This window comes from Ipomoea triloba, chromosome 9, assembly GCF_003576645.1.
Source record: "Ipomoea triloba cultivar NCNSP0323 chromosome 9, ASM357664v1".
Classification (NCBI taxonomy): Eukaryota; Viridiplantae; Streptophyta; class Magnoliopsida; order Solanales; family Convolvulaceae; genus Ipomoea; species Ipomoea triloba.
The window spans coordinates 28,986,000-29,009,701 of record NC_044924.1 but is presented as its reverse complement, the minus strand read 5'-3'; the positions used below and the strand labels follow the sequence as shown (position 1 = coordinate 29,009,701).

General features: G+C 35.1%; 1 protein-coding gene and 1 pseudogene across 1 annotated transcript; one reads left to right on the top strand and one right to left on the bottom strand.

The window, feature by feature from the left end:
- Positions 1-1,713: 1,713 nt before the first annotated feature.
- On the bottom strand, positions 1,714-23,702 carry LOC116029883 (annotated as a pseudogene).
- Positions 14,648-17,728, top strand: LOC116028320 (disease resistance protein RPM1-like). The gene has a single exon (XM_031269996.1). The coding sequence runs from the start codon at positions 14,822-14,824 to the stop codon at positions 17,510-17,512; it is 2,691 nt and encodes an 896-aa protein (XP_031125856.1). The 5' UTR covers positions 14,648-14,821; the 3' UTR covers positions 17,513-17,728.

Below are 23,702 nucleotides of genomic sequence, written 5' to 3'. Positions count from 1 at the left end.
TATCTATCTATGTGGTTGACATGGAAAACTGTATGCGTGTTCGTGATTGTCTTCTGTGCAATTTGTGGACTGGTAATTCTTGGATGTGCCCTTTTCTGCTTTCTTCAAGATGATTTTAGGAACAAGTTCATAAAGTACACTTGCTGTGCTTAGTGAATTCGTTCTATCTTTTAGCTGCTTAGATGTGAAATCAAGAATTTGGTGTTTTGTTGTATGTATGATTTAGAATGCGTATTTATGATCTTGTTATTTCTGTAGTCTATCCTCTTCACCTCATTTAAGGAGGCTGCTTAGATGTGAAATCAAGAATTTGGTGTTTCGTAGTATGTATTTTTCAGAACACAGATTTATGATCTTGTTAAAGGAGGTGAGTAGGCCATTAAGTCTTGTTCTGCAATGGCATATTTTTGGCTTTTGATGTTTATTTTTTTTGGGCGATGAGGGAAACCTGCAGCCACTACCCGAGGGTATGCGCCGGGTAAACCCGGCATTGTGACCCTAGCCAGCAAAGGATCACAACTCCACAAGGAGGTAAACTAGCCTATGTTGCTCATAGTTGATTGGCTCAAACCAAGAAGGCCAATAGGTTGCTCCAAGGGAGTTGAACTTGAAACTTTGATGTTTATTTGATATTTGAGGCACATGCATGTTTTGTTTGTTGGTCTTCTCTACAGCTTATCAAGCAATATAAGTAGTTGTAATAAATAGTTTTCCTAGTAGAGTATTCAGAGTCAGCTCAATATTTTTCTTGTTTGCTAAAACGTATCAATCATAGTTTGTTATGTGGGTGTTAAGTCTTAAATCTGTGTCTGCTTATGTAAAAAGCTTAGTTTTTGGATATGATGAGGGAATTGTTAATGTCCATAGAGACAACATATGATACAGGAGGCATGTTGCTTACCTAAGACTATTAATTGCTTTGTGCCTGTGTCTATGGTTTTTATTTTGCAAGGTTACGTTATATTAACAGAAATTAGTTGTCTGCATCTGAAACCGGGATGCTGATGAATTGAAGCAATGCCATTGTTGTTAGATGAGGATAAGCTAATTAGGAAAACTATGAAATTCATGTTTTGTTTGCCAAATGATAGTGTTTTTAACCTCCAAGCATTTGGTCCTTCAAGTTTCAAACCTGCTAGAATGTCTGAATGTCATATGACCTAATTCATTCATCCTATGAAAGCCTGAACAGATCTATTGCATTTCATGAAGCTCAGGGTAGTAACGACTAAAAGAGCAGGGAAGAAAAACAGTCTATAACTAACTTGCATTCATATATATTCTAGTGAGACATCTTCTAGATTAATTTTTATATATGTGTAAATGTGTGTGTGTGTGTATATATATATATATAATCAAATGATACAACATCTTGTGAAATTGTGAGATATAACATGAATGCAAACAATCAAGTACTACATGAATGCACAGAGTAATATGCATGGGTTTACTTAGTCTTACAAGTGAAGATAATCATTGAGGGATCGGATCAGATCCTCTCAAGATGCCCACTCAACTTTAATGTACGAAGACAAAGATGAACCATGTACGAAGACAAAGATGAACCCTAAATAAAGAATGTTGAATATCAAAATCAAATTCAATACAATTAAATACATAATCAAATTTAATATTATTGCCTTACGAATACCAAAGTGTACATATATACATACATGGACATTTACACATACTACATTGTCACCATTTACAAACTTATTTAATAATATGAATGTAAGGAATGTGAGATATTTTTGTGTAGTTTTCACCATTTGGATCTAAAGAAAGCATCAATGTATCATTCAATTGGCAGAATGTAACTGTGTTGAGTTTAGACAAATGTTCAATACCAAAAGGTACATGTCCAAGCAATTCGCAAGTACACAAGCTGAGCCTTTCAAGAAGGGGCATTGCATCTTCCTCCACTATTATCCATTTCAGTGCCCAGAAGTAATCAATACGCAAAAACTTTAGCTTTGGGAACTTTCCAGCCTTAAAACACAACCCTTCCACGTTATAAGACTTGGAAAGAAAAAGCTGTGCTAGCATGGGCAAATCTTGGAGAAGTGGTAGTGGATCTTCAAGAAGCCAACTATTAACCAACTCTAGTTTAGTTAGGCTTACAAGTGAAGATAACCATCGAGGGATCCTCTTTAGACGCCCACTCAATTTTAATCTACTATTTCTACGTAATGTTGATTTGGTAACCACTTGATTACAAATTTGACTCAAAATTATTTTGCGGGATGAAATTTTTTATTATATACTTAGATAATAAAATTAAAGATGAAATTATAAACAATTCTAATATTTGAAAGTGTAAATTTATTTGATTATAAGATTAGTGTAAAAGTATTATTCAATTAATTGAATAATATATGACTCGTTTGTCTGCAATTATCTTTAAAAAATCGATATGTAAGTATCTTTAAAAATCGAAAGCTAAGAAATGTTCCTAAATCCATTTGAGTTTGAGGAACACAATGTTAAGAAATGTTCCTAAATTCATAGGACGTCTTCAAAACTTAGAGATACTTGACCTGAAACGGATTGCCGTGAAAAGTTTACCAGTTGAGGTTGAAAGACTTCATAAACTCCAACATCTCATTGGGGCTATTATTGGGGCAATGGTTTTAATGCTCCTTTTAAGATTGGGGGATTGTTGTCTTTACAAAAGTTGCATTATATACAAGCAAATGAAACTAATGGCAACAGAGTGGTGTCTGAGATAGGGAATCTAACACAACTAAAAAAACTTGAAGTTATAGATTTGAGACAAGAAAATGGAAAAGAATTATGTTCATCCATTGAAAAGTTGAAAACCCTTATCTCTTTTAAGGCTTGACATGAGGCGTCTGGACCAAATGGGACCCTTGATATCCAACATTCTTTATCTACAGTTCCTCTTTGTCTTTGGACATTAAAATTGGATAAGCGTTTAGAGAGTATCCCTCAATGGTTATCTTCACTTGTAAGCCTAACTAAACTAAAGTTGTGGAATAGTTGTGTTCTTGAAGATTCACTACCGTTTCTCCAAGATCTGCCCATGTTAGTACATCTTCTACTTTTTAAGTCTTATGAAGGGGAATGTTTGTGTTTCAAGGCTGGAAAGTTCCCAAAGCTCAAGTTTTTGGTTATTAGTTGCTTCACGGCACTGAAATGGATAATGGTGGAGGAAGGTGCAATGCCCCTTCTTGAAGAGCTCTGCGTATGGTTGCCACTTGCTTGAACAGGTACCTGATATTGAACATTTGTCTAAACTCAACTCAATTAAATTCAGCGTTTTGAACAATAAATTGATGCTTACTTTAGATCCAAATGGTGAAAACTACACAAAAATATCTCATATTCCTCACATTAAAATTATTAAATAAATTTGTGGATGCAGTTTCTTGATGGTATATATTGAAGCGTAGATCACAAAGTCATTAACACTCATGATGAACAGCTAGCTAGCTAGGTTGCCAAACTAAGGACAATACGTGATAATTGACGCCTCCACTAGGGATCAAACCTGTGACCTCTTACTTAGGAGAGTCAAAGGTATGCCGCTTGACCACAATGCCAACTTCAAACTTGGAATCAACGCATCAAAGCATTCAATTTTTTTTTTTTTCACAATTGGTATTAATATTTGTGAACTCAATCTATATATTGTGGGTTTGAAGCTAATATATAAGGTGACTGCCAAGGACCTTGTAGTCCAGTGGCATTAAACTCTTTCCTTTATACGGGAGGTGGTGGGTTCGAGCCTCAGTGTAGACAAGTAATTGTTATGTTTAAAAGTGTTTGGTAAAATTAGCTTTTTTGACAAGCTGATAAATGTAAAAAATCTAAAAATGACATCTTCATAAAATTTAAATTAGTTTGTTTACATATTAAAATTTAACATTTTGAAATAAAACTATTAGCAAGTCATGATCTAGCATCCCATAATGAAGTAGCAATATTGTTGCGAATCTCCTTCATCTTAATAGAGGTCTGACTTAAATTTTCGTTGATGGCGATATTACTACTTGAATCTTGAAGTTCATCGGGCGGTATGTTATCTGGATGTTGCTCAAGCACATTAAACATCATGTCATCTTGTGAATTCTTTCGAATATAATTATGTAGTGCAAATGTGGCCATAGCTAATTGAGGATCCATAGTGGGTGCAACACAACCTTCACCATTTGCATAGCTATCTTCAAATAACTTAGACCACAAATCGTCCATCCATATTATCATTTGTTGAAGTCATATTGCTAAGTTAGAAATAACAATAATAATAATTTAGTTTAATGAGGCTAAACACATCAAACAATCCAAATAATACAATTTAAACAAGCATAGTAGTTGAATACTTGAATAGAAATAAAAAAATAATAAATAAAAACTAAAAAAATAAAAAATACAAATCCCACGTAATAAATACAAGCAAAATTTTTTATTACTAACTAAAAACAAAACCTCTAAATTTTTTTCTCTCGCTAGGGTTTCGCGAGTCTCTCTCTCGCTAGGTTTTTCGCGAGTTTTCTGGTCTTCTGTCCGTCGGTTTTTTTACTGTTCTTGTTTCTGTTTTTCTGCATGGCGTCCCACGATTACGAATGGTCGTTGGCTAACCTTACTCTTGCTGATCTTGATGATGAGGAAGGGGTACAGCATCTGGGGCAAGTACCTGTCGACCGATCCGCTGCTGAAGTCGAGTTCTACATTGCTGGCCGCTTGGTCTCGAGCAAGCCAGCGAAGTTTGCTTTTCTGAAGGATACTATGGCGACGGTTTGGAGGCCGATGAAGGGTATGAACGCTAAGGAACTTCAACCAAACCTCTATCTGTTTCGATTCTTCCATGAGAAGGATGTTTTACGTGTTATGGACGACGGTCCATGGTCTTTCGAGCAGAGCCTGCTGGTTTTGAAGCCTGTTATTCCGCCGGAGGATCCTGAATCGGTTATTCTCAATATCACCGATTTTTGGGTCCAGATTCATAGCCTCCCGGTGGGGTTTAGGTCTGAAGCTGTTCTAAGTGCTATGGGTAATTTCATTGGTTCGCTGGTAAAATCTGATGAGCGAAACTTTGATGGATCCATGCGATCCTTTTTCCGTATTCGAGTCGCAATTGATGTTAATAGGCCTTTACGGAAGGGTATGCGCCTGAAGGTTGATAATGGTGGTTGGGTTACAGTGGATTTCAAGTATGAGCGGTTGCCTACTTTTTGCTTCCTATGTGGAATTCTTGGTCATGGTGAAAAGTTTTGCCCCAAGTCCCTAGAGACTACAGACACGGTGACAAAACCTTTTGGGCCGGGATTGAGGGCAGGTGTGAGACGTTCTACTCCGACTGCTGGGCAAAGGTGGTTTGCGCCTGAGACTACCGCCGAGCGTAGCACGTGGAAAGGCCCAGATGAATTTGGTACGGGGAGTGTCGGGAATGAACAACTTCCTGTGGGTTTGGGGGAGCCTTCGGCAATTGTTATAGCAAGACAGGTTCCTATACCTAATAAAACCAGTGAAGACGGGGCTGAGTTGGTGAATTGTGACCATACAGATACTAACGATATGGATGATGCCATTACCGTGATTGATCAAAAACGTAAACGCATGGACACAGGGAGCCCTAGTTTGACTGTTGATATGCAGGTTGATGGAAATTCCAATGATCTTTCAAAAAACTTGTTGGTGGCGGGTCCTGGTGTGTCCCAGGCCCGCCAATCATTATGAGTACTCTATGCTGGAACTGTCGTGGTCTTGGCAACCCACGCACAGTTCAAGAGATCTTGGCTATGGATGCCAAGTTGAAGCCAATGTTTTTGTTCTTAATGGAAACTAAAGTGAGACGTGAGCACGCCGATCGTTTGAAAGTTCGTTTACAGTATGATGGTTTGATGTTTGTTGATGGGGGTGGCCTGAGTGGTGGGTTGGCTTTCTTTTGGCGCGAACGCAATTCAGTGAAGTTATTGTCTTTTTCAAAGAATCATATTGATGTTGAGGTTGTGCTTCCGAGGGCTGAACCATGGAGACTAACTTGCTTCTATGGTTTTCCTGAAAGGAGTAGGCGTCAACTGTCATGGGACTTACTTCGAGCTTTGCGAAGTAACTCTTCGCTACCATGGATCGTCGCGGGTGATTTTAATGATTTAGCATCGCCTACTGAGAAACGGGGATCGCATCCTCACCCTCAAGCTTTGTTTGAGGGCTTTAACCAGGCGTTGGATGATTGTGGACTCCTTGACATTGGGATGAAGGGTCGTCCTTACACTTGGGAAAGAGGAAGGGGGTCAGTTGATTGGGTTGAGGAACGGCTAGATAGAGCGGTGGCTGGAGCTGATTGGTGTTTACTACATCCACATACCACTGTTCATAATGTGAACACCTTCACCTCTGATCATTCTGCTATTTTCATTGACGTTGAGAAGCCTCGGGTTAGAAAGCAAAGGAGGCGATTCATGTTCGAGAATGCTTGGATCAAGGATAATGGGTGCAAGGAAGTTGTATGTCAGGTTTGGAACCAGACAATGGGTGAACCATTACCTTTTAGACTGAAATGTTGTAGTGAGAAGTTGAAACAATGGGGTGGTGATTTCAGTCAACAACTTAATGCTCAGATTGTTGCTTTGCAGACTCGGTTGAATTTCCTACGGGCCAAACGTGATCACAATTCTTTAAGAGAAGTGCGCCAATTGGATGTTGAGTTGAATGGTAAACTGGAGCAGCAAAATACTTATTGGCGCCAACGAGCCAAACAGTTTTGGTTGAGTTCGGGCGACCGTAATACAAAGTTCTATCACTCCTATGCTACAGGTCGGAGGAAAAAAAACTTATTAAAACGTCTGAAGGATGCAAATGGTATGTGGGTTGAGCAGGAAGGTTTACCGGACTTGGCGGCGAATTACTTTTCACATATATTTAATTCGAATGGTTCCCGCATGGGGAACGAATTAAACGGTATACCGAGTAGGATTACTGCAGAGGATAATCGTTATCTTCTAGGCAGCTTTACGTCCGAGGAGGTGAGAGACGCGATCTTTAGTATGGCCCCGGATAAATCCCCAGGTCCAGATGGGTTCAACCCCGGGTTCTATCAACATTTTTGGACTGAGATAGGAGCTGACGTTTCTCAATTTGTTCGGGACTGCATCCAACAATGTCGTATGCCAGAGGGAATGAATGATGCTAACATCACATTAGTTCCCAAGAAGGCTATTCCGGAAGGTATGGGCGATCTCCGGCCCATTGCTTTGTGCAATGTGGCGTATAAAATCATTGCTAAAATGCTTGCCAACCGGTTGAAGAGTGTTATTGGCAGAATAGTCTCTGAAACTCAAAGTGCCTTTATTCCAGGGAGGCTTATCACAGATAATGTTCTGGTTGCTTCAGAGGTCCTTCACTTCTTAAAGCGTAAACAGCGGGGCAGCTGTGGTTGGGGAGCTTTGAAGCTTGATATGGCAAAAGCCTATGACCGAATGGAATGGGGCTATTTGCGAAAAATGATGGTTCTTATGGGTTTTGCGGATGGCTGGATTGATTTGATCATGATGTGTGTTACCACGGTTCGCTATCGGGTGTTGGTGAATGGCGATGTGTCCGATTTGATTATTCCTACGAGAGGTCTCAGGCAAGGGGACCCCCTGTCCCCTTATCTTTTCATTCTGTGTGCGGAAGGTTTTTCACATCTTCTTACCTGCTGTGTTCAGAATAAGACCCTTTCGGCATGTACAGTGGCGCGGGGTGCCCCAGGAATATCACACCTGTTCTTCGCGGACGATAGTCTGGTTTTTTTCAAAGCCACGATTGGGGAGGCTCAAGCTATTAAACGTTGTTTGCTGAAATATGAGGAGTTATCGGGTCAGTCTGTTAACTTGAATAAATCATGCATGGTATTCAGCAGGAATGTGGGGCATCAGGAAGCTCTTGCAGTTACCTCTGAGTTGGGAGTTGTGTGTGTTGATTCCTTTGGGAAGTATTTAGGCCTGCCTATGGGGATAGGAAAGAATAAAAATGAAGTATTTCATTTTATTGAGTCTAAGCTTAAGCAAAGGGTGGGTGGTTGGAACAAACGGATCCTTTCTAGAGCTGGAAAGGAGATCTTACTGAAGACTGTTGCACAGGCTCTGCCCACGTATACCATGAGCACTTATTATCTCCCTACTACATTTTGCTCAACATTGGAGAGGATTATGAACAAATTTTGGTGGGAGTCTAAGCCGGCGGGAGGAGGCGGCATGCACTGGTTATCATGGTCTAGAATGTGTGTTCCGAAAAGTTGTGGTGGTATTGGCTTCAAACGTCTTCATGAATTTAATGTAGCACTCCTGGCCAAACAAGGTTGGAGGTTTTTAAATCACCCTGGTTCCCTAGCTGCTCGGTTATACAAAGCTAGATATTTCCGTGACTGTTCGTTTTTGCAAGCTAAACTTGGTGCTAATCCGAGTTATGTATGGCGATCGATCCTTGCTGCACAAAATCTTTTACAAAGGGGTTGTTACCGCAGAATTGGCGATGGAAATACAACTAGTATATGGGATGATCCCTGGTTGCCTGATAAGGAATCCCCTTTTCTTGCTACACCTCGGTCAGCCCAACATGGTTCTGCGACGGTCTCGGCATTAATCGATCCTGTAACTACAGATTGGGATGTGCCACTGCTTAAGGAGTTGTTATGTGACAGGGATGTTGCTCTTATCCTGAAAATCCCCATATCCCCGTCGTTTAGCGACCAGTGGTGTTGGAGAGGTGATGTCCGGGGAATTTATACGGTGAAGCATGGTTATAGAATGCTGATGGAGAATGCGGTTAATGTCCCTGCGCAGTTCACTGCATGGCGATTATTGTGGAAGCTCAAACTTCCGCCGACAGTTCTCAATTTCATTTGGAGATGTGCCCGTGACATTCTCCCCACAAGTACGAATTTAGTTGGTCGTGGTGTTAACATTGCTCCCTTATGTCCATTATGCCACTCATATCAGGAAACACCATTACATCTTTTCAAGTATTGCTCTCACACATGCAGGTTTTGGGACAATATTTCTGATCTCCCTCAGGTACAGCCAACTGATGATTTTGCTGCATGGCTTTCAAAGGTGGTTGAAGGAAGAAACGATGAAGTCATCCGCGCGTGCATGGCGTTGTGCTGGTCTATATGGAAAGGTCGTAATGATATGTTGTGGAACAATAAACCTTGGACACCTAGTGAAGTGGGGCGGCGGGCGACTGTTATGGCTGAGGAATGGAATGCTCTGTCTACTGCCCCAGGTAATCCATTTATTACTGGTTCAGAACTTGCGGATGACCCTGGAATTGATGATAGAGTATCTATTCATGTAGATACCGCTGTCTATCCAAATAAAGATGAGGGTTTTGTTTCTGCTGTTGTGCATGGGAGTGATGGAGGGTTCCTGGCTGCTCGAAATTGCTCAGTGAGGAGTCTTCGGGACCCTATTCTTGCTGAGGCAATGGCGGTTAAAGAGGCCCTCTCTTGGGCGAAGGATCGTGGTTGGCATAAGGTGGTGTTGTACTCAGATTGTCAGCTTGTTTGCAACCTATTGGAGAGCTCTTTGCCTAACAATTCATATGTTGGTTGCATTGTTCGTGACTGTGTTTCTCTGAAACGTTTCTTCGATGATGTTTCGTTTCATTTTATTTCTAGATCAGCGAATACGTTAGCTCATGTGCTAGCAAGAGCTACGGCTTCTCAGTCTGGTCCTCGTATTTGGCTTTCTTCTTTCCCTGATTGTATTCAGCATTTGCTTTTGAGTAATTAATATACTTGTGGCTTTGGTTTTCAAAAAAAAAATACAAGCAAAAAAAACAAGTTTGAATTGATATTGGATAGCAAGCAAGGGAAAAAATAATAATCTATTTAATACATGCAAAAAAAACAAGTTTGTTTCTTTCTTTTGAAGTTTGAATAATGTGAGATTGGATAATACATGCTTAAGGAATAAAAGATGAAGTTTGAATTTGATATACATGCGTACATACCTATGGTGGCGATGCTTCTTGCGAATGAAAGATGAAGGGGACTGCCGTGAATCTTACAGAGGAGAGGAGATAAAGGGTTTTAATTGGAAATGGTAAAGGATGTCATTTATTTAAAATAATAAGGTTAAATGTGGGAAAAAGTTAGGAAGCTATTAGCTTATTTTTAAGGTAGCGTTCCAAAATAAGCTCTTATTTTAAGCTAAGAGCTTATTTTGGAAACATTACCAAACAGAGCTTATAGCTTTTTAGTAGCTTAAAATAAGCTATAAGCTCCTAAATAAGCTCTGCCAAACAGACTCTGAGAAGAGTAGTTATGAACAGATACTACATTGTAATATTGTAATAGAGTCAGTAGTATTAAAAAAAAATATAAGGTGACTAAATCTGTACTGTTGAGTTTAGATTGCCATGCTGCTATGTCTTTCTTTCATAACTCAATGCATCAAGCTAAGTTTCCAACGTACAATTCAACTTGATCTATCGTGTTGTTGGCTTGACATATTTCAACATTCTATTATTCCAACTCAATCTATTGAGCATTTGAGCTATAACTTAATGGATTGTGTTATATGAAAACATCTTTAATTTAAGAACTTCAACTCCATCTAAATCTAAATTTTTCTTCTTAAATTGCGTGAAATTATTTCATACTCTTCAATTCCAAATAATGATGATATATAATTTTAGTAAACATGCATTTTTTTTTAAAACTTAACTGATTAAATGAAATATTTTACTCTAATTTTAAAAACCTTAAAATTTGTAAATTCATAATTTCACACCACAAAATAGTCATTACATCAATATATAAATGATAACTTTAAAAAAAGTATAATAGTATGATTTATGAATTATAAAAAATAAAACACATAAATACACATAACACATAACTGAGTTACTCGACACTTTCGAACTGAATTAATTAACTATTAACCAAAATTATTTAAAAATCTTAACCATTAACTAACGGAACTAAAATATTTCAGTTAAACATAGTTAATCAAAATTTATCAATTTGGTCGATTAATCGATTTTTCACTGAATTGTGTACACCCTTAGTCAGGAACTACAATTGTACTATATGGTAAAGACCATTTCCTTAACTGTGTAATAGAAATTTTTAAGGCCTAAAAGGGATCTCTTGCAACTCATCACCATTTTCTCTCCAATTTAGAGTTATAGGTGTCTAACATCTCTTTTATACCTTTGTGTTCTTGATCACTTCCTTGTATAAACTCCTCTCAAGTTTAATTCATTCATTTTGTATTGAGAGACTAGATGTTGGCCTTTTGACAAGTGTTGCATAGGGGTTCAAGACATTTTGTGCCAACCACTCTTCTTCCGACTGGTTTCATCCCGATGTACATCCTTTCGTTATGACTTCTTCCAAATATGCTTCCTTCCGATACACCTTCTTCTTGTTATATTCCTAATAGAACTTCTCTTGAAAGAGAGCAAATTGTATTTGCAATTTACAAGAATGGAAAATTTGAAGGGTAAATAGTTAGCATTATCAAAATCTATAAATAAGTATTTCTATCAATTCTATAACTTGAGGTCAACTCTTTTTTATTTACAAGAGAGTCCACGGCCGACAAAGAACCAAAAAAAAAAAAAAGTTAAAGGACTAAAAGTGGAAAAAAAAAATCAAAGTCAAGGACTAAAAGTGACAAAAAATTAAATTCAAGCACTACTTATGTCAGGAATGAAAGCCGTGTACTTAAATTGACGGAGGCACGGAAATCATAGGATTAAAAGTGGAAAAATCTCTTTCAAAGAATAATAATTGAGTTAATACCCAATATAGTCATCGACTATAGTGGGTTTACTCAATTTAGTCCTAAGTGACTTTGTGTACTCTATTTAGTCCTTGACTTTGATGGTTTTACACAATTTAGTCTTCCGTTAAGAATTCTATTTGTTTGTTGTTAGTTGTAGGGTTAACATGGTAATTTCGTCTTATTTTATTATTAGTCAGATTAATTACATTTTAATGTATAAAGGTTTCCATTTTACTTCTTGTAATATCCTTTAGAGTTTTGGTTGCGACATGTCATTTCTTCATCAATTATTGGTTTTTTACCTTTCAATTTGTTTTCCAAAAACATCATGCATATTTTTCTACAATACAGTACAATGTGGAGGTCTCCTTTACCGGATTCAGTGAAGTCTATTTTGGAGGAAGGAATGAAGTTGTACCATCTCCATACTAGTAGGCATCGGAGGTGAGCAAAATATTATATTCAGTTCTTTGCTAGTTGATAGACTCCTCATTCATACTTTAAAATAAATAAATAAATAAATAAAATTTATTGCACTGTGAATTGCTTTTAGTGGTAGAAATGTTTTACAGTATTATATTTCTTTCAATTGTTCACCCCCTCCATTTCTTCTACTGATCTCTTTCTCTTGAGAAAATATTTTTTCCATTACCTAGATGGACAAAAATACAGAGAGCAAAATGGTCTCAATGTCAATGGTTATGCTGATCGCAGCCAGCCAGAAGAGGATGCAGCCGCCCGGTGCCGCGACCTTCTTCAACCCATTACTGTCTGCTCAAGATCAGGCAAGCGGCTCCAAATTTCGGCGTCTTTGAAAGGAGAAGGCGATCACTGGACTCACTGCCGGCATATGCCCATGAAGTGTAAATTAAAATGTAATTAATTTGACTAAAAATAAAATGAAGTGGAAATTATTATATTAACCTTACAACTAACAGCAAACAAACAGAATTCTTAACGGAGGACTAAATTGTGTAAAATCATCAAAGTTAAGGACTAAATAGAGTACAAAAAGTCATTTAGGACTAAATTGAGTAAAACCACCATAGTGAGGACTATATCGAGTATTAACTCAATAATGGACTATATCGAGTATTAACTCAATAATAATAATTTCTCAAAAAAAAAACTCAATAATAATTTTATCGGAAATCAAAGAAATCGCGCATTTACAAAGTTGTGTCGCAAAGTTTTCAAAGAAAAAATAATTCTTGTCAAAAAAAAAAAAAGATAATAATTCTTTCGGAAATAATAATTAAAGTTGTGTTCATACGTAATTGTTATGTACAAAGTCAGAAATGGTAGATAATTTTGTAATGAGTAGGCCAGGTCCACCTTTTAAGCTTTTAGTGCCGACTATTTGGCCTTTTGTGCCGGCTATTTGAAAATTATTATTTTTTTGAAAACTGAAAATTATTAATTATATTTCTAAGAACAAGATCAATATTCAACAACGTTTTTTATAGATTTATTTGTCTTACATGGAGGAGAGATAAACTCACACGAAAGAGAAAAGAGAGGGGAGAGATTAAAATAAATTTGTAGTAATATAAGTTTTTATGGAGATTCCAGAGAAGTAAAAAAAAAATGGGGTGGGGGGAGAGGGAGAGGGAGAGGGGGTTAGACCTCGTGTGCGTGAGGTGCACCAGGCGCACCTAGCGGGCATGTGCACTACTGGGCACGTTAATAATGTAATTTCCCTTTTTTTTTTTTTGTCTGGCATTTCTTTCCATGTTTTTCTCTTCCTTCTTAATCCTATGTGTCCAGCAAAAAACTAGTAAAAAAAATCATAGTATTGGTGATGCTCTATCTCTCTAAGTTCTACTTTCACATTTTTGATATAGATATTGTTTTTTAAAACTCACATGATGAAAATAACTTATCATTGTTTGCCATAAGTAAAAGTGAGGAAGTACATGTCGTATAAAAGTACGACGGTTCTTGACTAATTCCAAGTTGGATATTAATGGAGTAAGACTATCTTTATCTTGCAATACTCTATCACTTTTAAAAATATTTTACCTTCACATCATCAAATTTTTAATTTGAGTAAAAAAAAATTTGTAACCATACAATATTCTTTGGCTTTCAAAAGTGATCTCACTCATATCAAATTACAATATAATAACAAATTAATAATAAAATAATAAATAATTTTTTATTTATCAAGCCAACAATCTGATCAAATTAATTGAGTTTATCCTCTTTAATAATATTTTATGATACAAAATATAATACTAATTAAATATAAATTGGTTGTTACTTATAAAAATATAATATTTTTTAGAAAAAAATTAATATTTTTAAATTAAAATGTAATATTTAGGGGTTAAATAGTTAATTATAAGAAATAATATGATACTAATAGAGGATAATTAATTGATTATTATTTATAGAGAAAACAGAATCCTTATAAGGAAAAGTGTAATACTAATAGATAAATTGATTATTAATTACAAGAAATATGTAATATACTTTTGTAAAAAATGTAATATTTTTATATCAAAATATAATATTTACAGGGTTGAAGACTTACTTATGAGAAAAATGTAATACTTATTACGAAAAATGCAATACTTGTTGTTGGTAAGTAGTATATTAAATTTTTTAGCAACTATTCAAAGGTGATCATTGAATAAATCCTGTCTTGTGGCAAATAATAACAAGGAGAAATTAGTTTTTTTTTTTTTTTTTTTTCTAAATGGGAGATAAATCACTTTAGTTGATCTATTCAAATAAAAAAATATTATTATCAAGTTAACAATATCATCAATTTAATTGGAATTACCCAAGTAGTAGTATATTTTGTTATGGTCTAAATAGGTGGGTAATAGTTGAGTTGACTCGTGGAGTCGACTTTAAGTCTTTAACCTTAGCTTCAATTATTGAGGATGCCAAAGCAATAATTTTCCTCATCATCTTCATCAGCTCATCACTATTGGCCATACATAATACTCTGCAAGAATTATAAAAAAAAAAAAAAAAAATCATTCCATTTTGCACTCTAGCTGAAATCTTGTTTGATCTCCCATAAAACAACACCACCAACGCTACCAATTCTTTGCCGGTGACGATTACTAATGGCGGAAGCTGCTGTAGAGTTTCTTTTGGACCAACTATCAGCGGTGATCCGTGACGAGTGCTCACTCTTGGGAGGGATTAGAAATGATGCAGAAGACATCAAGAATGACCTGAGTCGTCTAAGGGCGGCTTTGAGAGTTGCCGACGAGAGGGAAGAAATGGATCCTCAAGTTAAAGCTTGGGTGAAGATAGTCCGGGAGCTGGCTTATGACACAGAAGATGTTCTTGACGAGTTCCTGTTCCGCTTTGGAGGTGGCTGGGCTGGTGGAGGTTTCTACACTAAGATCAAGAACATATACACTTCCATCAAGAACTTGAGAGCTCGGCGCAGGCTTGCTCTTGCACTGCGAAGGATCAAGGCCAGAATCAACGAAAACTCCCAATATCAGCCAATCTTGCCAACAACCACTGTTCACAACCCACAATTGCATGATGGCCGAGTGGATGCCCTTTTCCAAAAAGACTCGGATCTGGTAGGTTTTAAAAATTCCAAGCACTCTCTTATTAAACTCCTTCTTGGCGATGTTGATGATGATTTGAGGGTTCACTCTGTGGTGGGCATGGGGGGATTGGGGAAGACCACTTTGGTTAAAAAGGCTTATGATGATGCACAAGTGACAAAGCACTTTCAGCGGCGTGTGTGGGTTACTGTTTCTGAAACATTCAAGATTGAGGAGTTGCTGAAAAATGCAATTAAGCAACTAGTGAAGCCTCCACATGATTTTGAAGGCCAGGACTCTGCTAAATTGATAGAATCTGTTAGTAGCATTCTTTCAGAACAAAGATACATCATTGTTTTAGATGATGTATGGAGTTTTGATGTTTGGAGCGCTATCAAATATGCTTTTCCTGGACAGAAGTTTGGTAGCCGAATAGTTATCACAACAAGGAATAGTGAAATAGGCCGGGATGCATGTCACGAAACCACTGGTGATGTGTACGAGTTGAAACTTTTGTCTGAGAAAGATTCATGGGAATTGTTTTGCAAAAAAACATTTTTAACTGATTCATGTCCTCCACATTTGGTGAACATTGCTGAAGATATTGTAAATAAATGTGGTGGTCTGCCTCTGGCCATTGTGGTAATTGCCGGTACATTGGCTACCAAGGATAAGGATATTGCAGTATGGAAAAGTTTCCAGAATGGTTTGAACTTCCAATTGAAAACCGATGACAGGATGAAAAACTTGAAGAATCTATTATCCTTGAGTTATTATGATCTTCCATATTATCTAAAGTACTGTTTCTTGTACTTTAGCATCTTCCCAGAGGATGCCATCATAGAGAAAAACAGAGTCATTAAACTATGGATTGCAGAAGGCTTTGTCAAGGATGATCAACAAGTGAAAGAAGAAGTTGCTGAAGCTTATCTCAATGAGCTAATTCATCGAAACTTAATTCAAATTGCAGAGAAGTCTCATGTGGGAAAGATTATTAGCTTACGAGTCCATGATATGTTACGAGAAATAATCCTTTCAAAGGCATTAGAGCAAAACTTTGCAGTCATCTTCACTGGACAGAACAAAGAATGGTCGGACGAGAAGTGTCGACGCCTAATAATCCATAGATCTGATGATGACATTCTAAAGAGCACTTCCTCCAAAAGTCATATCCGTTCTTTACAGCTCTATAAGGATGAGGTACCACCGGTTTCATTTTCATTATCAAAGCTGTTGTCTTTTGATTATTATATTCCTCTGAAGGTGTTAGATTTAAGAGGTACTCGTGATGTAAACAGAATTCCAAAGGCAGTTTTCAAGTTGTTTCATTTGAAGTATTTGAGTTTGAGGAAGACAGGATTAAGAAATGTTTCTAAATCCATAGGACGTCTTCAAAACTTAGAAATTCTTGACCTGAAGTACACATATGTGTTTGAGTTGCCAGTTGAGATTGGAAAACTTCATAAACTCCAGCATCTCAGGGTGTACTCTATTTATTCTGGTGCTGTTTATGCTCCTCTTGAGATCGGGAGATTGTTGTTTTTACAAAGTTTGAGTTATGTACAAGCAAAGGAAACTAATGGCATCAAAATGGTGTCTGAGATAGGGAATCTAATACAACTGAGAAAGCTTGGAGTTAGAGATCTGAGACAAGAAGATGGAAAAGAATTATGTTCATCCATGGAAAAGTTGACAAACCTTATCTCTTTAAGCCTTGAGGCGGCTAAAGAAAATGGAAATAAGATCCTTGATATCCAACATTCTTTATCTACAGTTCCTCTTTGTCTTCGTACATTAAAATTGAATGGGCGTCTACAGAGGATCCCTCAATGGTTATCTTCACTTGTAAGCCTAACTAAACTAGAGTTGTGGAATAGTTGTGTTCTTGAAGATCCACTACTGCTTCTCTCAGATCTACCCATGTTAGCACATCTTACACTTATTGAATCTTATGAAGGGGAAGGGTTGTGTTTCAAAGCTGGAAAGTTCCCAAAGCTCAAGTTTTTGGGTATTTATGGGTTGAGGGCACTGAAATGGATAATGGTGGAGGAAGGTGCAATGCCCCATCTTGAAGAGCTCTTGTTGCGTAACTGCAAATTGCTTGAACAGGTACCTTTTGGTATTCAACATTTGTCTAAACTCAACTCAATTGGATTCTGGTTTATGAACAATACATTGATGCTTAGTTTAAAACCAAATGGTGAAAACTACACAAAAATATCTCACATTCCTCACATTGAAATTTATTAGTGATGAGATAATGCAGTTTCTTAATGGCCAGAAAGTATAGTATGTGCAAATGTCCATGTCTGTATATATGTACACTTTGTTATTCATAACAAAATAGTGTTCTAATCGAATTTGATTTTGTATTTAATTGTACTTTATTTTAATTCAAGTGTTTTGAGAGTAAATAGAAGTCTTGAACATCAAAGCTCTTTCAAATATATATATTAATTGATTGTAGATTATCATATGTTATAATTTTATTTATTTTATTTGATATTATCCCACTTTGTGGGAATCCATATGAGTAATATATGGTCATGGAGGAGTTTATGCAATGGCAAACAGCTCAGGTGTGCTCTGCTGTGTAACTAAACTCCTACTTTGGTGAAAATACCAATGTTGAGACAATTTGTGATTAAAGGGGGTCTGTTTTGCCAAGGGCCTTGTGGTCTAGTGGCATCAAACCCTTCCCTGTATACGGGAGGTGGTGGGCTCTTTGTGCTTCAGTAGGTTGAGAAAGTAGTTTATGAACAGATACTACACTGTAATAGAGTCAGTAGCATTCAAAAAAAAAAAGGGCGTCTGTTTTAAAAATTAGAAAAATCACCTGTTTTAGTTTTCTAATTTTTCTTCAAATGAACTTTATAGACAACTGGAACTTAAAATTTATAGCTCCTTTAACCATTAAAGGACCAAAATTGTAAAATTGAAATAGAATGACTTGATCTGATTTGAATCCCAATAGGGCATTGACTCTTTGTACTTCAATATAGGTTGATATTATTACATAGAGTTTAATAATACTAAAAAAAAATCCCAAATAATTAAATAACAAAAAGAGTATTTTAACTATTTTTCTTCCCTCCAGTATTGACAACATAAAAAGGAACAGAGCAGATACCAATTTTGGTCCAACGACTATTAGCAAAAGGACAATTTTGGTCCACATGTTTAATTTTTATCAATTTTAGTCACACGATTATTTTTGTAGTACCAATTTTCATCCACGACTATTGTTTTAGTGCTTTAATTTGAGGAGGAGAATTGTGAATTGTGATCGATCTTAGGGCTTAAATCTTTTTATTCATGCTCAAATTTGGATATTGAGTTGAAAAGGACGAAAATACCTTTAAAAATTTTAGATTTTGGCACGTTTTAAACAGATGGGTGACCGGCGCGATAAATTTTGACACTAAAACAGTAGTCGTGGGACCAAAATTGGTACTAAAACAATAGTTGTAGGACCAAAATTGGTAGAAATTAAATATGTGGACCAAAATTATCATTTTGGTAATAGTCGTGGGACCAAAATTGGTATTTGCTCAAAACAACATCATAATTAAAATTGAAGCAGCATATATTTTCCTCATGTTTTGACAACATAAAAAGGAACATCACTAAAACCAAACACTTTACGTTGATTTCCAAAATATCACCATATAAACACCTTATTATAGTTTATTTTTTTAAAATGCAAGAATATACAAGCAGTTTTTATAAAATTAAAAAAAAAATTGTATAGACTGAATTTATATATAAAAAAAATAATTAGAAGTATCTACTAAGGTTTTCTAGCAAACTACCACAGATAATCTATAAGATTTCTATAATATACTAGTTTTATACGCGCATTGCGCGTATGGGTTAATGCCCAATGTTTATATTTAATTAAATATTTAAAAGTATATCAATACAAGATTATATAGGAGAAGTTTATACATGGGTAATTGAATGTCAAATTTTTTTATTTAAATATCTAACTCAAAGTATATGAATCCAAGATAATATAGAAAATTCATTATAATTATTAGTAAAATAAATGTTTGCAACCTTGTAAAATCGATAGTCTAAATATTTGGTCTAAAAATGATAGTCTAAATAAATACTACTTTTCATTTGAATTTTTCTAAGTGTTCTTAATTCTCTTTTGAGTGACATTGTCATTGTCTTCATCTTTACTATTTGTTCTTTTCCTTTTTGTTGGTAGTGTGTTATTTGCAATTCGGTTATTGTTGGTAGCATAGATGACAACGTCATGCAATGAGATTATGATATAAGAGCTATGGACTTTCCTTTAGGTGTTCTGCTTGGGGTTCATTTGATTCAACCATTATTGTTGAATGAGTTATTGTGAATAAAGAAATCCCTAGTTTAAGAAAAAAATTAAATAAATTAATAAAAATTTGAAAATTTAAAATATTATATATTCCAAATATATTAAAAGGTAGTTTCTCGCTTCAATCTGCTGGGTAATGGGTTATTTGAGTATTTTCATTGTCCAACAAATCCTCCAAGTAGTTAATATGATTGGTTTCAAACTATTCTTTTTTATTTTTTTTCATGGTATTAAAGAAATCTATAGGTATCATTTTTTGGTGTAACGACTAATTTATTTAATTCAATAAGAGTAAAATAGAGCGATTCCGCTTCAATTTGTTGTGTTATTTGAGTACTGTCTTTGTCAACCAATCCCGAAGTAGTTAATATAATTAGTTTCAAATTATTTTAAAATGTTTTTTTCATAGTATTAATAAAATATTTGGTAAATAAATATATAACATTATTTTGTACTATAACTTTGATATTTAATTACAAGATATTGTAAAAATAAGATAATGGACAATATAATGAATATCAATTGATAAATTTGAGTGTAAAGAATCTTTGCATGAGAGAAAATAAAGACAATATAACTAATGAAATTATTTCTCTTATTTAATTTAATTTTTTGATAATGAATAATTTTTTCAAATAAAGGTATTGTAGACACATAATTCTAAATTAAAGAAATACATATGTATCATTTTTTTGTTGTAGCTACTAATTTATTTAATTTAATAACAGTAAATAAAGTGAGAAACTTAATTATGTCAAATTTGATGGAGATGAGGTTCGAACCTAAGACCTCTCTTATAGGAATTAATGGGTAAGTTAAAAGTTAACGGAATATTAACGGAGAAATTAATGGGTAAGTTAAAAGTTAACGGAATATTAACGGAGAATTTAATGGGTAAGTTAAAAGTTAACGGAATATTAACGGAGAATAGAATATTTAACGGAAAACTTAACGGATAATCATAAAAGTAAGGTTAAATTAGGTCATCTCTATGAATAATATTAATCTGAATTATCTTAACCATCTATTTGACTAAATAATTCATCTGAACCATCCATTTGATTAAATAATTTGACGGCCATTTTTTCTACTCATTTTAGGCATAACTCTTTTTGGCTCTTATTAGTATAGTAGATATTAATGTAAGGAATGTGAGATATTTTTGTGTAGTTTTCACAATTGGAATAAGGCTCAAATTGGCAACTGAACGTAACTTGAAAGTGCAATTAGGCCACTGAACGAAAAAAATGTGCAATTAGGCCACTGAACACTTCAAATGCATGCAATTTCACCTGATAGCAGGTTACCTTCCATTTCATCAGGTTGCCTGCTTACATGGATGGTGAGTTGACATTTTAAAATATTTTTTAATAATAAATTTTAAAATTAAAAATTTAAAATTAATTAAAAATATAAAAAATATTAAAAATATTAATATTAAAAAAAATAAAAATTGATATTAAAAAATATTAAAAATTAATATTAAAAATTAATGTTTTTTAATTTTTATTTATTTATTTTTAATATTTATTAAATAATAAACTTTAAAAATAAAAATTAATTAAAAATATTAAAAATTAATATTAAAAATATTAAAAATTAATATTAAAAATATTAAAAATTAATATTAAAAATATTAAAAATTAATGTTTTTTAATTTTTATTTTTATTTTTAATATTTATTAAATAATAAACTTTAAAAATAAAAATTAATTAAAAATATTAAAATATTAATATTAAAAATATTAAAATATTAATATTAAAAATATTAAAAAATTAATATTAAAAATATTAAAAATAATAAAATTAATATTTTTTAAATTTTTTATTTTTACTTTTTTTTTAATATTTATTATTAAAAAATTATTTTAAAATGCCAAATATCCATCCATGTAAGCAGGCAACCTGATGAAATTGGAGGTAACCTGCTATCAGGTGATATTGCATGCATTTGGAGTGTTTAGTGGCCTAATTGCACATTTTTTTCGTTCAGTGGCCTAATTGCACTTTCAGGTTACGTTCAGTGGCCAATTTGAACCTTATTCCTTCACAATTTGGATCTAAAGAAAGCATCAATTTATCATTCAATTGGCAGAATGTAACTGTGTTGAGTTTAGACAAATGTTCAATACCAAAAGGTACATGTCCAATCAATTCGCAAGTACACAAGCTGAGCCTTTCAAGAAGGGGCATTGCATCTTCCTCCACTATTATCCATTTCAGTGCCCAGAAGCAATCAATACGCAAAAACTTTAGCTTTGGGAACTTTCCACCTTAAAACACAACTCTTCCACGTTATAAGACTTGGAAAGAAAAAGCTGTGCTAGCATGGGCAAATCTTGGAGAAGTGGTAGTGGATCTTCAAGAAGCCAACTATTAACCAACTCTAGTTTAGTTAGGCTTACAAGTGAAGATAACCATCGAGGGATCCTCTCTAGACGCCCACTCAATTTTAATCTACGAAGACAAAGAGGAACCCTAGATAAAAAATGTTGGATATCAATGATTTCATCTACTTTAGCCGAATCAAGGCTTAAAGAGCTAAGGTTTGTCAGCTTTTCCAGAGATGAACATAATTCTTTGCCGTCTTCTCGTCTCAAGTTTCTAACTCCAAGCTTTCTTAGTTGTGTTAGATTCCCTATCTCAGACACCACTCTGTTGCCATTAGTTTCATTTGCTTGTATATAATGCAACTTTTGTAAAGACAACAATCCCCCAATCTTAAAAGGAGCATTAAAACCATTGCCCCAATAGTAGCCCACAATGAGATGTCGGAGTTTATGAAGTCTTTCAACCTCAACTGGCAAACTTTTCACGGCAGTCCGTTTCAGGTCAAGTATCTCTAAGTTTTGAAGACGTCCTATGGATTTAGGAACATTTCTTAACATCGTGTTCCTCAAACTCAAATACTTCAAATGAAACAACTTGAAAACTTCCTTTGGAATTTCCTTTAGTCCATTATCTCTCAAGTCTAACACTTTCAGAGGAATATAATCAAAGGACAACAGCTTTGATAATGAAGATGAAACCACCCCATCTGTAAAGAGCTGTAAAGAACGGAGATGCAATATTTTGGATGAAGTGCTCTTTAGAATGTCATCATCAAATCTATGGATCATTAGGCGTCGAAACTTGTTGGACCATTCCTTATTCTGTCCAGTGACTATGACTGCAAAGTTTTGCTCTAATGCCTTTGAAAGTATTACTTTTCGTACAATATCATGGACTCGTAAGCCAATAATCTTTCCAGCAAAAGACTTCTCTGCAATTTGAATTAAGTTTCGATGAATTAGCTGATTGAGATAAGCTTCAGCAACTTCTTCTTTCACTTGATGACCATTCTCCTTATTGACAAACCCTTCTGTAATCCACAGTTTAATGATTCTATTTTTTTTTAATGATGGCATCCTCAGGGAAGATGCTAAAGTACAAGAAACAGTACTTTAGATAATACGGTAGATCATAGTAACTCAAGGATAACAGATTCTTCAAGTTTTTCATCCTGTCATTGCTTTCTAATTGAAGGTTAAGACCATTTTGGAAAATTTTCCATTCTGCAATATCCTCACCCTTTGTAGCCAATATACCAGCAATTACCACTATTGCTAGAGGCAGACCACTACATTTATTTACAATATCTTCAACAATGTTCATCAAATGTGGAGGACATGAATCACTTAAAAATGTTTTTTTGCAAAACAATACCCATGAATCTTCCTTAGACAAAAACTTCAATTGGTAGACATCACCTTGAGTTTCGTGGCATGCATCCCGGCCTATTTCACTATTCCGTGTTGTGATAACTATGCGGCTACCAAATTTTTGTCCAGGAAAAGCATATTTGATAGGGCTCCAAACATCAAAACTCCATACATCATCTAAAACAATGATGTATCTTCGACCTATCTTCACCCAAGCTTCAACTTGAGGATCGATTTCTTCCCTCTCGTCAGCAACTCTCAAAGCTGCCCTTAGACGACTCAAAGCATTCATGATGTCTTCTGCATCTTCTCTAATCCCTCCCAAGAGTGAGCACTCGTCACGGATCACCGCTGATAGTTGGTCCAACAGAAACTCTACAGCAGCTTCTGCCAT

Bases quoted from the DNA above. Each gene is read 5' to 3' on its own strand.
- LOC116028320 (XM_031269996.1), top strand. From the start codon at position 14,822: ATGGCGGAAGCTGCTGTAGAGTTTCTTTTGGACCAACTATCAGCGGTG.